This window comes from Amblyomma mixtum, chromosome 2 (genome assembly GCF_055824585.1).
Source record: "Amblyomma mixtum isolate Tamu chromosome 2, ASM5582458v1, whole genome shotgun sequence".
Classification (NCBI taxonomy): domain Eukaryota; kingdom Metazoa; phylum Arthropoda; class Arachnida; order Ixodida; family Ixodidae; genus Amblyomma; species Amblyomma mixtum.
The window spans coordinates 117567172-117582450 of record NC_143013.1 but is presented as its reverse complement, the minus strand read 5'-3'; the positions used below and the strand labels follow the sequence as shown (position 1 = coordinate 117582450).

The 15279-nt window shown below is 46.6% G+C and overlaps 1 protein-coding gene across 1 annotated transcript in view; it reads right to left on the bottom strand.

Annotated features, from left to right (window-relative positions):
* LOC149360704 (uncharacterized) overlaps window positions 1-15279 on the bottom strand; it is a 30012-nt gene that overhangs the window by 12627 nt on the left and 2106 nt on the right. The window contains exons 3-5 of the mRNA XM_089567896.1: window positions 14613-14716; window positions 7932-8134; window positions 3677-3845 (exon numbers count right to left, since the gene is read on the bottom strand). Coding sequence (XP_089424022.1) covers window positions 3677-3845; window positions 7932-8134; window positions 14613-14716 — 476 coding nt within the window. The remainder of the gene's footprint in view (window positions 1-3676; window positions 3846-7931; window positions 8135-14612; window positions 14717-15279) is intronic.

Sequence of the window (15279 nt, the reverse complement as noted above, 5' to 3'; positions counted from 1 at the left end):
AAGTCTTTTGAAAGCGTTCTAAGCATCAGGCTAACCTTCGTGCTTGAACATCGGGAACTTCTCGACATTCATCACTGCGGTTTTAGAAAGGCATGCTCGACAACAGACCGTGTATTTCACCTCGAAAATACTGTCCGAGAGGCTCTCATACACAGACAGCACTGTATTGCTATCTTCTTCCATCTCAAAAAAGTATACGATACAACTTGGAGGTTTGGGAGACTCTGCGACCTGGCATAGCTTGGCATCCGCGGAAGGATGCTGAACTGCCTGAATGACTTCATATGGAACCATTCCTTTCATATAGGTACGCCTAAATTCAACCCTCTCAAAGAACTTTGTTCAAGAGAATGTGGTACCTCAGAGGTGTATTTCGAGTAAAACACTCTTTGTCGTGAAAATGAATTCCTTAGCCAAAGTAATCCCGAAATCAGTTGTGTACTCAGTCTATTTTGACGATCTCCAGATAGTCTGCCCGTCAAGCGACATTTCAACATGCGAGACACAAGCACAATTCACAACAAATAAACTAGCCACTTGGGCAGACAGCAATGGATTCCATTTCTCTCCCCATAAAAGAGTGGCCGTCATGTTCGTCTCTTTTCTTACATATGAAGATGATGTTAGCGTTCTTCCAAACTCCTGGTACGTTCGAAGTCATAAGGGACTGTGTATACAGGGTGGCTAGTTTTTCTAGCACAATCTCCCCTCCGTCCTTCGAAAGATCTGCTATTAGCTGATCCTCCGCCTTTGCATTGCTTCTATTGGGTTTTCTTTACTTCCTATATCGTTACAGGTGGGACACCCCATTGCTGTGAGATGCTTCCTATCTCATTTATGTTCTGATTACATTGGCTACTGTGTAGATTTGTGTACAACTCGTCGGCTACTTGAACTATCTTATCTATATTGCTAGTGAGATTTCCCTCTTTGTCCCATAACGCAAAATACTTATTTTTGCCTATCCCTAGTTTCTTCACCGCTTTTAGGCTACCTCCGTTTATTAGTGCTTGCTCAATTCCCTCCATTTTAAATTCCTTATGTCGGTTACCTCGCGGTTATTAACTCTGAAAGCTCTGCCAGTTCTATTCTCTCTGGGGGCTTTGATGCTTGTATGCTTTGGCGTTTCTTAATGAGATATTTCGTCTCCTTATCGGTATCCTGCCGAATCATCTTACCGCCTACTTATACTGCGCACTTCGTAATGATAGCTGTGAGATTATCGTTCACTACTTGGACATCATGGTTGTCGTCCTGAGTTAAAACCAAATATCTATTTTGCAGCGGTATCGTAAACTCCTCTGCTTTCTCTCTTACCAGTAACTCGTTAATGAGCTTCCGCTTAGCTAGTTTCTCGCGTCTTCCTTTAAGTCTAAGCTCATTCGAGACCTTACCATCCTTTGGTCGCTACAACGCACCTCACCGAAGACCTCCACATCCTGCGCGATGCAAGAGTGAGGGCATAGTATGAAGTCTCTCTCATTTTTAATCCAACATTGGGGTTCTTCTGTAATGGATCGGTAGCATACGCGGGGTCATCGGAACGCGGCTGGGGGCACTCAAAGCGAAGCGTCTCCTTTCTTGGAACGCGGCCGCTCGCGAATGCGCCGGGAAGTACGGGTGTCCCCCGCCCCGCGGTACCGATTCGTGCACGTGCTGGCACGAATGTGTATTTGTGTTTGTTTCTACTTTTATTTTGCAATGGAAAGGGCGTTTTGCCCTACGGAAGCTGGAGGGCTGGCCATGCTCTCGGTAAACCAATCATGTGAGCAGTGTAACATGATTGGGTGCTACCAAATGTGGGCCGGGCCTTTAGGTCTTTAAAACCGGGCCCCGGAGCCGGAATAAAGGGTTCTGCGCTAAGGTGAGATGCTATGCATCTTCGGCTATGCCGAGTAGGGGCCTCCCCTAGTGTTAGCCAGTTTCGCCTTTTTGTTGTTTTGTCCTTTTGCTGCTTAATATGTCTCCAGTGCCTAAACTTGTATATGCTGTAAATATCTGTATATAAATCTTTAAGTTTCCCTTGATCCCTGCGTGTCAACTCATCGTAAGACCGTCTCTGACGGGGCGCCCCTGGTGCGAAGGAACGCTTCAGTCTTCAGTTCTACAAACCGTCTCTGGCGGGGCACCTCTGGTGCAAGGAAGAAGAAGAACCTGAACTTTACTTCTTCCATCTCCACTTCCTGTTCTCTCGTTTGTGGAAGAAGGTATTCATTACCCCTAAAATGTTTATCTCTGCGAACTCTACTGATAAGTCCCCCCTGCTATTCCTAGAGCCTATGCAATAGTCGTGTGCTGCCTGGTCTCTAGCCTGCTTCTTTACGACCTTTGCATTGAAGTTACTCATCAGCACAGTGTATTGCGTTTTTACTTTGCTAATTACCGATTCGACATCTGCACAGAAGCTTTCGACAATTTGGTCATCATGGCTGGAGGTTGGCGCGTAAGCCTGTACCACCTTCAATTTGTACCTCTTAATAAGCCCAATTACGATAGCTGCCACTTCTCGTTAATACTATAAACTCCTCTATGTTTACAACTCTATCCTGATTGATGAGGAATCCCACACCTAGTTCTCGTCTGTCCGCTAATCCATGATAGCATACGACCCACCCCTTAGCCCTGTATACGCCTCATCTGTCCTCCTAACTGCACTAAGCCCTGTGACACCCCATTTAATACCCGCTATTTCCTCTAACAGAACTGCTAGAGTAAACTCAACGGATAAAGTTCCAGCGTTAAAAGCTGCCAGGTTCAGTTTCCAATGGCGGCCTGTCTGGAGCCAGAGATTCTAAGCATCATCCGCTGCGTCTCAGGTCTATTCCCCGCCTTGGGTTCGAATCCGATAGCGGCGGCTGCGTTTCGATGGAGGCGAAATGCAAAAGGCGGGCGTGAGCTGTGCGATGTCAGTGCGCGTTAAAGATCCCCAGGTGATCGAAATTATTCCGGGAACCTCCACTACGGCACCTTCCTCTCTCTTCTTTCACTCCCACCTTCCTCCCTTCTCTTACAGCGCAGACGAGGAGTCCACCAAGCAGTGAGACAGTTACTGCGCCAATTACTTTTCTCAAAAACCATAATTTGTATTTGAAATTCAGTCTTATTTCATGCAAGCGGGCCTTGGTTGGATGCGTCCTGCGTCACGAACAAAGTGATAACGCTGCATTCCAGTGGGTATGAGTTAAAACTTTCCAAAGTTTCGCGGCAGTAGGATGTTGTTGCGCCATAATTTTACTCCCGATGAACTGGTTCAGAAAATCCACTGCGTGCTGATAGCATTGTTTTTTATCAGGGCAGCGAGGGCATCTCTTGACGTAAAATCGTTTTAGAGTTTGTTCCTTTCATGGGTTTTCTGATGCACCAACAACACTGTTCATATTACCTGTCTATCATTTTTTCAGCCCTGCAAGCCATGAGATGACGGCCTACAACCTTAATGCAAGCACAACACACATCTGCAACTTTTCTTTTCGTGAAGACATCTTAAGGTCCAGTGATCTACAACACCGCTGTGTGCATCATCCCAGCCCTGCACACATTAAGAATGTCATTTAGAACATCTCGAAATCACGTTTATGTATCATGCAACGTATCCCGCAGCTGAGAACTTTGAGAATAACACTACGTAAAAATGATCAGTGGAGTGGTTGTTTAAATTAGAGTTGTGTTTCGGTACCTTATACTTGTGGACGAGCTCGCTGATTCGGTGCAGATTGGCGTCTGGCGACCACATGACGACAGTCGCACCCAGAAGAACGCCCATAGTGATGGTGTTGAAACCCGAGCCATGCGTAATGGGTGCCGCGATGATTACGACGTCAGTCTCGTCGTAGGAAAGACACGGTCTGCGAAATCACGTGAAGGTATGAACGAAAAATGCCTCCGTCAAACAAGTGCCGGTACCGAAGAAGGGTTGGGGTCGACGCTAGTTCGTTTTCTTGGACGTTTTCGGGTAAGCTTGAGAGGTGGCATACTTAGGGCAAGCAAGGAACACAGGGCACACGGCGGGACACAATCTCATTGTATTTCAAAATGAAGCAGCTGAGGGACTTGACACACAGGACTTCGGTCAAAGAGCCAAAATCATCGTCACAAAATTACAAAATTATAACGGCGCAAAAAGGCACACACACAGGAAAAGACACAAAGAAACGGACAGTAAGAGCGCCAACTACCAACAAAGCTTATTGCGGAAAACAGCTTCGTTTATATGACAGTACATTATCATATTCCGAACAAGACAACAGGAAGACAACATAGTCACGATTTATCTACAGGCGAGTTCATTATCACACCCAGCACAAGTAACAAAATTTGAGAACATAAAAACCTAATATCTAATATGACAATCTACAAATGACCGTCTAAAAAATCCAGTTCCCGGGCGCTGAGCTTTACCGACGAAGTGCTAATGCACGTGGCCCCAGCTTTCTGTATATGATAAGCCTTGACAATCTCTCTTTCACGTCACGTCGTCACGTTGCCGAGTGTCATGGCACATGCTGACCAGGTGAAACAGGTGTTCTACGTTGCGCACCGACGCGTTTTCCTGATGTGCCGTAAAGTGACGGTTATGTGGCAGCGTATAAGGTCGAGGTGGAAGGTGCACGTCGAACAAAGAAGAGACTAGCCCTAATGAGCGAACAATAAAAGTACTGCAGTATGGGTTTGGTCTCAGCTAGTTGTTTGGCTTCTGACTGTTCGGGCTAGCTTGAACGGTTTAAACGGACCGTGAAGAACAGAACACAAGAACAAGCCCCATGGCCTAGCTTGGCATGCCCTGATTTCGTCGGAAAATCTCGTTGCTGAGGAACCCAGCGTGCAGAACGTTGTTAAGATGCGCAACTGTCTACCCATCCATCTGTGACCACAGGAGCTTCGTCACACAACGAAAACATCTTGGCGACGAGCTATCAGCTCCAATGTCTGTTTTATGTTGCCCATCCAGGTAATTTCTTTGAGGATGATTCATTTTTCATTCATTCATTCATTCATTCATTCATTCATTCATTCATTCATTCATTCATTCAGAATTCATTTAAGACAACGAAGAGGTTGCCCAGCTGGGTGACGTGGCAAAAGGCATATATTGCCTGACGAGGCCACGCCACCCGGATGACAGGCGGCACCACTGGCTACAAAAATCAAGAAGAGCATTACATAATAGAACACACGTTCAATATTTTTTACACAATATATAAGACATCCTTACAAAACACAGGCTTTCGGCGTAAAAACAAACAGCATACTTTAAAACACAATTCGACCATAGCAGTATTTACGAAACATACACTAGTGGTAGGTATACGTTCAGTTTTCATCTTTAAGGTTCATTTATGAGCATTGCTTTAATTAACATTTTGTATTTACGTATAGAGGGAGTGCTGCGTGCAGTATCCAGAATAATAGGGTATTGATTAATTAAGTCAGGAATTTGCCATCCTAACCTCTGAAAACCGTAATTTGTGCGTACACGAGGTGTTTCCATACATTGTTTCCGAAGTTCGTATGTGCTACGTTTAGTCTGATAGGTGGTTTCGAAGGTTATTTTGTCTAGTTTGTACTGGCGTAATATTTCCAGACATAGTTTGTATGTGTGCAGTTTACTTATTTCTAATATTCCATAAGACCTAAACAAAGGCCGGCAGCTGTGCAATAACTGTATTTTCCCAATAGCTCGTAATGCCCGCTTTTGAATTGCAAGGAGGGAATCTCGATTTGTTTGTGTCGTCGTTAACCATACAAGAGAACAGTAGCTTAAACGGGAATGTATTAATGAATAGTATATTTGCCGCTTTATGGACGCCGGGAGATAATATCTCAATTTGTTTAAAATGCCAACCGCCCGACAAAGATCACTGCGAAGCTTATCAACATGCGAATTCCAGGAGAGATTTTCTTGAAACAGAACACCTAGAAAACGAATTTGCGAGCATTGTTTCAGCTGAGTGTTTTCAAAGTTTAAGTTTAGGTTGTCAGGAGCTTTTACACCTTTTGCCCTGAAGAGAATGTATTTGGTCTTACTAGCAGCGGCAGCCACCGGCACGCACGACAAGTGAAATCTACTCTGTATATTGAATGCATGCAGTGCAAATACACTCCATGGATGTCATCTGGAAGAGATTGAGTGCACAAACGTGTCTCTTGTTCCTTTCCATTCTCCGCCATTCATGCCGAACCGTTCAAGCTGCTCCGAACATTTGCAGGCAAATCAACTAGCATTGTGCACTACCTTTCTTGTCGCCTGATCGTTTCTTTTTACAGCGCAGTTCTTAGGAGCCTGCACATGGGTTCTACGTCATAGTCGCCGTTGTCGGCGTATTCGGCGTTGCACGCTACCTGACAGTTGGCGTGCAACGGCGTGTGACATATGGCGTGGTGGCAGGTGGTAGCAGAGCGAAACGCCACCTGCCACGGCTGGAGCGCAGGAATGGGCAACCGGAAGGTGGCAGCAACGGGAAGATACCGGAGGGTGACCAGCAGCCTAACACGCCACCTGCCAGCCGTGGCAGATAGTAGCTCAAATTTCACATTACCAGCTATCGTAATCGTCTGTGAATTTTTTCTTCTCACTTCTGCAGGCGTCACTTTAAACGTCGAGCTTATACATTTTCGTGCAAGGCTAGCTATCAGCCAGCATGAAGAAAAATAAACTTGATGTGCGACCTAAAAGACCTTTTGGCCTGATTCTGACGTTGTCAAAATACGCTCTAAGCTGAAAAGAGCAAAATGTGAGTCGGCTGTCCTCTAGCACACTACCTTATTTGCTTAGAGGAAAGCTTACTCTACTGTATCTTTACTCCCATATAGACGTGTTAGTTTTTAGAGTGTAGGTTAAGAAGGAGTAGGAGATTCTGAGATGAGGAATGGGGAGACAGGTGCCCCTTTTCACCGACGTTCTGCTCATCCGGCAGTTCAGCTACGACATTTTAAAACGGGGTCTATACATGGCGAGATTTTTCCCCGAACTTTTTCTTGGCAAGGTCATGTGCAGCAATGTGCACTTTGTTATTTTCTTTTCCGTCACTGTCCAAGCGGTGACACCGGCCCTAACCTTGGCAAGTACCACTTGAAAAGCGAACGCTGGCCAGCAGTATTACACACCATCGTCCGTCTCGTGTCAATGTTTCGCAACGATACTGCGTCCGCAGCAGTGTGTCAATCACAGAATGCTTCGGGGGCTGCCAACGGCCGCAATTATCGCATTACAAATAAGACACGTCATTTCAGTACCGTAACACTTGTGCCTCTACTTCTTTGTTGCAGCGTCGATTGATAAGTTAACGGAATTAAGATGTGCAAGACATATGATGCCACGAACGTACGAATTAGAGCAACCTTGAAATCCAACTGTGCGGATGTCCGAGTGATTTAGGGCCACAGTCGAGCGCCAGCATGCTTCGCCCGTCAATTTTGGATACATCTGACGCACTAGAACAATTGCATGCCAAATTCATGAGGCGCTCTTGCTTGAATAAACACATCTGTGCGCTTACAACTGCACGTCGATCTCTGGACAACATCCCTAAACATGTGTCTTCGCACTTCTAACAAAATTGTGCCTCGCGTACTTTGTTTAAGCCAATTTCTTTCTGCAAACACCAGGAACCTCTGATAACAAATTAAGTTACGTCCGGCTTAATTTCCCGTTTGCTGTTGCATTTGTGAAAGTTCCCATCTGGTACAGCCTTTGTCAAAAGTTTGGAGCCCAGGGGGTTTGCTTCTGAAGCATACTGTCTGGTTCGTAATGCATCTCCAGCGCTCCAAATTTGCTGAAGGTAAGAAGATTTCTGGTCCTGCCTCCTCCAACGGGTAGGACTACCACGAATGTTGCAGGAGTCCCACTGCGAGGCTTAGAAGCAAGCCCCCTGGGCTCTAATCTTTTTACAAAGACTACATATGCCTACCGCCTAATGCCTCCGTATGCACACCTTTGAGTAGCGATATTTGCCAGGAAGCCGTAGTGTGTAATGACAACCCCCTTTGGGGGGCCGGTGGTGCCTGATGTGTAGCAGATGGCGAGCACACATTCTCGAGGGTCTGGGATGGGCACCTCTTGGAAGGACACTTCGTCCAGGTCTTTAAACCCAGCTGTCGACACGAAGCCTTTCGCTGGACCGGTGGCGAAGAGTCCCTACGAAGAAGTGGAAAAAAAGTTGATTTATCTAGCCGAATGCGCACAACATGGTCTCCTGCCGCAGTTCTGTTCATTTCTTACTCTTTCGAATTATCCCACTTTTATGAACTTGAAGAAAACTTGATAAATAACCATTTTATGTCATTCGTGCTGTTGTAACATTTTTATTTATTTGCAGTGGGCAAAAAAAAAAAAGTTTTTCTCTTGTCTGCTCGGCGCATCGGTCGCCTTTCGCATCTGTCACTCAAGGTTGTGGATGCTACTTCTTGGGGGCAGTAATTCAGCATCCCTCTTTTTTATCATAGGTATTGCAACGAGACCTTTTCTTTTTCTTGTTGTTGATGCCACTAAGGCAACAACAAAAACAAATGATCTCGTTGCAAGACCGATTATGAAAAAGAGGGATGTTGAATTTCTGCACCCAAGAAGTAACATCCACTACCTGAGTGACAGATTCGAAAGGCGCCCGACGCACCGAGCAGAGTGCTGGTGCTGATGATGATGATGATGATGATGTCCTCAGGCTTAATGGCACATACCCACGGCGGGGGATTGGCCAGGGTGCATAGCGGAGTGCCGGCCCACCAATCTGTTAACTTCATCGTTTTTGCGTAACAAGAGATAGCTATGAACGTGCAACCTAATCCCACTCTTAATGCGGATGTCATTTTGCGATTTTTAAAGAAAACCCTGTAAAATCAGGCTTCCGCTAGGGCCTTTGATCGCAAAACTTGCGCGGCGTTAATTATCCTACTACGTTTAGATACACTGTTACTCATTCAGCGCCTGACTACGTTGGTCACTCACTCGAAACGTTAGGTTTCAGTTAACTGTCGCAGGGTAGTTGGTAATCTCATGAAAATTATCACGGCGGGAACGAGCCCACATCAGAGCTAATTAGAAATCATTAAGAGCATTTAAATCCTTTTTCAATAAAGGTCACGAAATGGTAGATGCTATTAAGAATTTACTAAATAACAGGCAACAAGCTAGTTTGATTCAGCCCAAATGTCCTCTGAATGGTATGCAAAACAGCAGAAGATAAGGCATTAGATAAAGCTTGCCTTAAGATGAATTCAGTATAGCGCCAAATGATAATGTTTCAATACTCATCAAATTCATTGTTTTTAAACTTAATATCACGGATTTATATTGAATTTCTAGCACAATGGCTTACACTATATGATCTTCTTATTTCGTTTTTATTTGTTACATAGTAGCCAGCCGAATGTGGACGCCATAATAGTAGGAACGCTGGCATTCCACTTTCAGGTCTAGTTAATCACTTTATTCTTCTGTTTACTATCGTTCCACGGGGGCTTTTTATTCTGGTCACCACTTAGATATTCCCCGTTCTCTTTTCATAAGTGTGTTTTTATTTTAGATTTTATCAAAGACTCCATCAAGCGCACTTGGTTCCACTTCAATAATCGAATTGGTAGAGCGGCTCATCTTCACATGCACTCTGTGGGCGCTTTAGAATGACGAAACTCGCTATATACTTTGTACTGTATATTATTCTATACCATACTTTACGATACATTACTTCATACTTTACTTTAATATACAGGGTGTTTCACCTAAGACTTTCTGCAATTTTTAAAAATAGGCTATTTGAATTAGAGGCGCGCTTTTGCTGGCATAGCATTGTCAGTGGTGTAGTACATCATAATGCAGCTAAGACGTGCTAACTAGCAGGCTTGTTAACCAATATTTAATAGTTAATTTTTAGACTATTACCGTTGGGCTCCTTAATTATTGAGAGGCATGTAGCCCACCGTAGGTAATACCCATATCAGTTTTTAGAATTTCGAAAACGCGGTTACCCTTGGCGCTGTGGCCCAACAAATTTCGCCTACATCGCGCCAAAATACATGCGGTTTGAGAAGCTTGCAGGCAAAGCAACCTCTCCAGTGAACCTAACTCGTCGAGATAGCCAAAATTTGTTGGGCCACAGCGCCGAGGGTAATCGCGTTCTCAAAATTTTAAAAACGGACATGAACATTACTTACGGTGGGCTACATGCCTCTCAATAATTAAGGAGCCTAACGGTAATAGTTTAAAAGTTCACTATTAAATATTGGTTAATAAACCTGCTAGTTAGCACGTCTTAGCTGCATTATGATGTACTACACCACTGACAATGCTATGTCAGAAAAAGCGCGCATCTAATTCAAATAGCTTATTTTTAAAAATTGCAGAAAGTCTTAGGTGAAACACCCTGTATATAAGAATAATTACGGCATTGATAGCACTATCAGGACTGAACAATATATTAGCGGCTACAAGATATTAATAAGCGCAATCTGAATGCTCGAAAATAGGTACTTTGCACATGTCAGCTATATCGATTTTTTTTTTGTATTTTGACAATATTCAACTTGTTTATGCACATGTTGCTGTGAACAATACAAAACATTGTTTTATCAGCAGCTTTCTCTAGAGACAGGCTTAGATACGGGCACTGACGCGGGCTGCAGTTAGTCAAGAATATACGTAATTTTATAATATATTGTAAAGAGGAAGATGATTCTGGTCATGCCGGTGCCTTTAGAACGTACACGCGGCTCCGTCTCCGCTATTATTGGCGCGGTATGTTCAACTACCTCCGCAAATACGTCCGCTCGTTAAGTTGGGCTAGTTGGTAACGGCTTGAAGGAATCATATTCTTAGCAGTAAGAAACAGACACAACACCAAGACACACACACAAAGGACACCCGCTAGACAGGACATCCGCTCGTGCCCTGACTGCCAACGTCGCAGGCCGGCTCCTCACCACTCAGTCGGCCAGATGCAGCATCTCCCTTCCCGTCCTTTTGACAGAGTTGGGATTGACCTCTACGGGCCCCTTCCTTACACTGCTGCTGGCAACCACTAGGTTTTTGTATCCGTCGACCACCTCACGCGTTACGCCGAAACCGCGGCTCTTCCTGCTTCTACGGCACCACACGTTGCCTCTTTCATCTTGCATCACTTCGTTCTTCGCCATGGAGCGCACCGGGAACTGCTGAGCGACTGTGGGCGCGTCTTTCTGTCCGAGGTCGTTGAATCTCTTTTCAAACAGTGTAAGATCACTCACGACACCGCCACGGCCTACCATCCTCAGACTACGGTTTGACGGAACGGTTTAACCGCACCTTGGGCGATATGCTGTCGATGCACATGTCTTCCGACCACTCCGACTGCGACCGGATCCTGCCGTTCATCACCTAGGCCTACAACACCGCCACGCTGACCACCACCGGCTTCTCGCCGTTTTTTCTTCTCTACGAGCGAGAACCTTCCTCACCGCTCGACACAGTACTTCCTTACCGGCCCGACGAGTCTGAGTGCACCACTATTTCGGAGGCTTCCAAGCATGCCGAGGAGTGCCGTCAGCTCGCTCGGTCGTTAACATCCGGCGAGCAGGGGCGTCAAAAATTCCGTTTCGACACAAGCCACACTGCTGACAGTTTTGTACCCGGCTCTCTCGTCTGGCTTCGTGTGCCGTCTACCACACCCGGCCTTTCCTCCAAACTTCTCCCCAAGTACCACGGACCTTACCGCATCGTAGAGCGCACTTCCCCGGTCAACTATGTTGTCGACCCCGTGACACCCGCCACAGATCAACGCCGACGTAGCCGCGAGACTGTTCATGTCTCACGCCTGAAGCTGTACTATAACCCGTGTGTATTGTCGTCTCCCTGACTCGCCAGGATGGCCTCGCCTTCAGCCCGGGGGTGATTGTAAAGAGGAAGATGAGCAGCGGCGGCAGTCGCACCGCTAGCGCGCGGCGCGAGATTGCTGGCTTGATGATCGAAGCTCGGACCGGCATTTTGGCTAGCTGTCGTTAAGTTATTTCCCCGCAAATCCTGTTACAATATTTAGTTTTGCTTGGTTTGGTTTATTGGGGTTTAACGTCCCAAAGAGGCTCAGGCTATGAGGGACACCGTAGTGAAGGGCTGCGGAAATTTCGACCACCTGGGGTTCTTTACCGTGCACTGACATTGCACAGTACACGGGCCTCTAGAATTTCCCCTCCATCGAAATTCGGCCGCCGCGGCCGGGATCGAACCCGCGTTTTTCGGGCCAGCAGCCAAGCGCCATAACCACTGAGCCACCGCGGCGGCGCAATATATTTAGTGTATTTATCGCTATAACTGAGCAGCTAATAAATCTCAACACTTATGAAAAAAAGAAACTAATGAGAGAGTTTAGAAGCTCACATCAAACATAAAAAGGAGACAATTATTGAGTAAACAGCGTGGGAGTAGAGACATATAGAAAGAACAGTAAACAGAACAGGGGTCCGTGTTCTTGCGTTCTTTAGCTGAGAAGCTTCATGAACCAAGACCCAGAGCGCCATATCTTGCGAGAAACGTAAGCAACGCTCCAATGAGCAGCCTCACCTTATGTAACGCATTTGCATGACGCGAATAACAGAGCAGCCACTAGAGACTCCTCAGTAAAGTTTCGCTCTTTCTTCTACCAAAAGCGAATAGGTTCTTTTCCTCTTCTTTCCTTCCTTTGCACCAGAGGTGCCCCGTCGTAGACGGCTTTTGAATGTCTTGAAGGCTGAAGGTCTATAGGAGATGATACTTGCAAACAACAGAGAACTTGCAGGGGATATAAATTGAAGCTTTATATAGTTTACATATATATACAAGTTGAGCAGTGAGCACAACAACAACGACATGGAACTGGCTAACATTTAGGGGAGGCCCCTACTCGGCATAGCCGAAGATGCGTTACATCTATCTCCGTAGCCCAGAACCCCTTTTCCGGCCTGCGGGACCCAGTTTTGAAGACACATGGGCCCGACCCACATTCATCAGCATCCAATCGTGTCAAGCTCTTAACACGATTGGTTATTAGCCGTGTGGCCCGCCCTCCAACTTCCTTAAGGCACATAACTCTCTCTCAAATGTACATATTGGAAAAAGGGCATCATTTTCACTTAAAACATAGTACATTCCGAGAATTCACACACATACGGATTGGCCCCCTGGGTTACGCGCCCCGCCCCACACTTCCACCGTACTAAACAAACTCTCTCCCCTATGGAAAGAAAAGCAAAATACTTACAAACAACATAGCAAAACACTTCCACTATACCAGACCAACTCTCTCCCCTAAGGAAGAAAAAGCAAAACGCATAAGAACAACATGTCAAAACACTTCCACGGGTGCGTCAGTCTCCCCAGTACCCGTGACCTTGACGCTCCCCGGCACTAGGGCAATTCTCGGCCCCAACCCAGCTGCGACTGTCGCAAACAACACCCGGGAGCGCAGATCCACTTTCCGATAAGAGTCGGATCACAATGGACTGCCGACCCCACCAGTTGTCCTCCGGGGTCCGGGCGGCGACATAAGTGGCCGCCACTGTCCCCAATTAAGCAGGTGGCTGTGCTCGTTCTGTCCGGTGGTGTCTTCTGCGCGCTTCCGTTTCTTCAGACCGAGTCGTCGAGCCTCGGGGCTATACCGGACGCCAGCCAGCTGCACCGCCGCCCACAGCTCCCATTCATCCGGACGCACCGGACCCCGCTTCGTTCGAAGCTTAATTGGGCCGCAAGTGGTGTTTGTCAAGCCGCGGTGAGCTGTCGGCGTAAGATGAAACGGCGGCGTTGACCTTTTTATGGTTCTTGGCTCTTTGTGCACTGGCACAAAGCGGCCCCGGCGAGAAACACGCGTCCTTCCCCGAAAGGGGACAATGGGAGGCTTGGGTGAGCCGGCCGCTCCCTCTCTGGCTGCTGCCCGCTTTGCGCTCTCCTCGCAGCCCCCCCCCCCCCCTTCCCGCCGGGGGCTCTCCGGGTTCTGCAGCGGCGACACCAAAGGCGACAGAAAGATGGGCGCTCCTAATGAGACCGCGCGCATCCACATATCTCCTTGGGGCCCGCTCAACGACGAAGCCCCCCTTCCTTAGCCGCGAAGAAAGGAGGGGGGAGGGGGGAATAAACACACATGGCGCATGCTAGCCCTCTACACTCCTCCCTAAATCAAATCTTACGCAGAGCACATCTGATATTCTGGGTCTAGAATGCTCAACAGCTATCCTAAACAGCCGATGTGAAAAAGGGTACCATGTTATCTTATCATGAGTATTGAAGTATTTTGGTGAGTCATGTGTTTTACGGTAGTCGCGAAGGTAAAAGAGAAAAAATATTCTTGGAAAGACTCATTTGGTGCATTCCCAGTTGAAGGATACGGCAGAGTCAGGCCTGGAATAGGACAAAAAGCGATTTGTGCTATTGTAACGACAAGCTTTTCTGCGGTATTGCGAGGCCTCATATTCTCACGACAGAACTGGTTCTGGCTATACTACAAGGAACAGCTAATACTGCAGACACTTCTGTTACTATAAGAATTTCAGTTGTATCTACAAGGTGTGGCCTAAAACAAAAGATATGTTGCGACAGTGGAAATTTTCTCTACTCTTTTTTGATAGTGTTTACAATAGGTAAACGTTTATGCATGCTTTACATTGTTTCCACTTACCTTGACTTGTAGAGACGCCGCTGCTTTTGCGGCCTTCTCAGCAAAAGCGGGCTCTGTCAAGACATGGGTGCTGTCGCTGTCGCTGAGTTGATAGCGTAGTTCACCTTCACATGCCAATAGAAAATACACGAATCGCTTCCCTCAGACAGGTTGTCCACGCTACATCGCAGGGTAACGATACGGCTGGCTCGCGCGTAGATGCTGTTTTCAGATTAGCAGCGGGTGTTTTCGATGAGATACAGCTGAATGACCTTTACTACCCCTGCGTCTGTTTGCATTCAAGCTATTGGATCGGGACTGATGACAGCACCAGCTAGAAGTCCACCGATTTATATTGCGTCAGGTGCTATTGTATCTTTCATCAGTTTTACGCCGTTAACGTCGGCGTCCGCAAACCATCCGCCGGGCACCCACCGGTAGAAAAGCACCTTCCATCTACAAGCCCAGCACCTGCCACCCAACACTTCCGGCACCTCCCAGCACCGTCCGCATACAAGACAGACGCTGTAGCCTCTAGGCCGCAGCTGCGGTAGCCTAATAGCTGGAGTACCCACTCTAATATATAAACTCTAATATGTCTCCATTTCTTCGCCATCACATGCCAGCTAACGCTGAATTCTTCACGTTACAAACTTGTAACCGTCCTGTGATTTTTGTAAAAAACTCT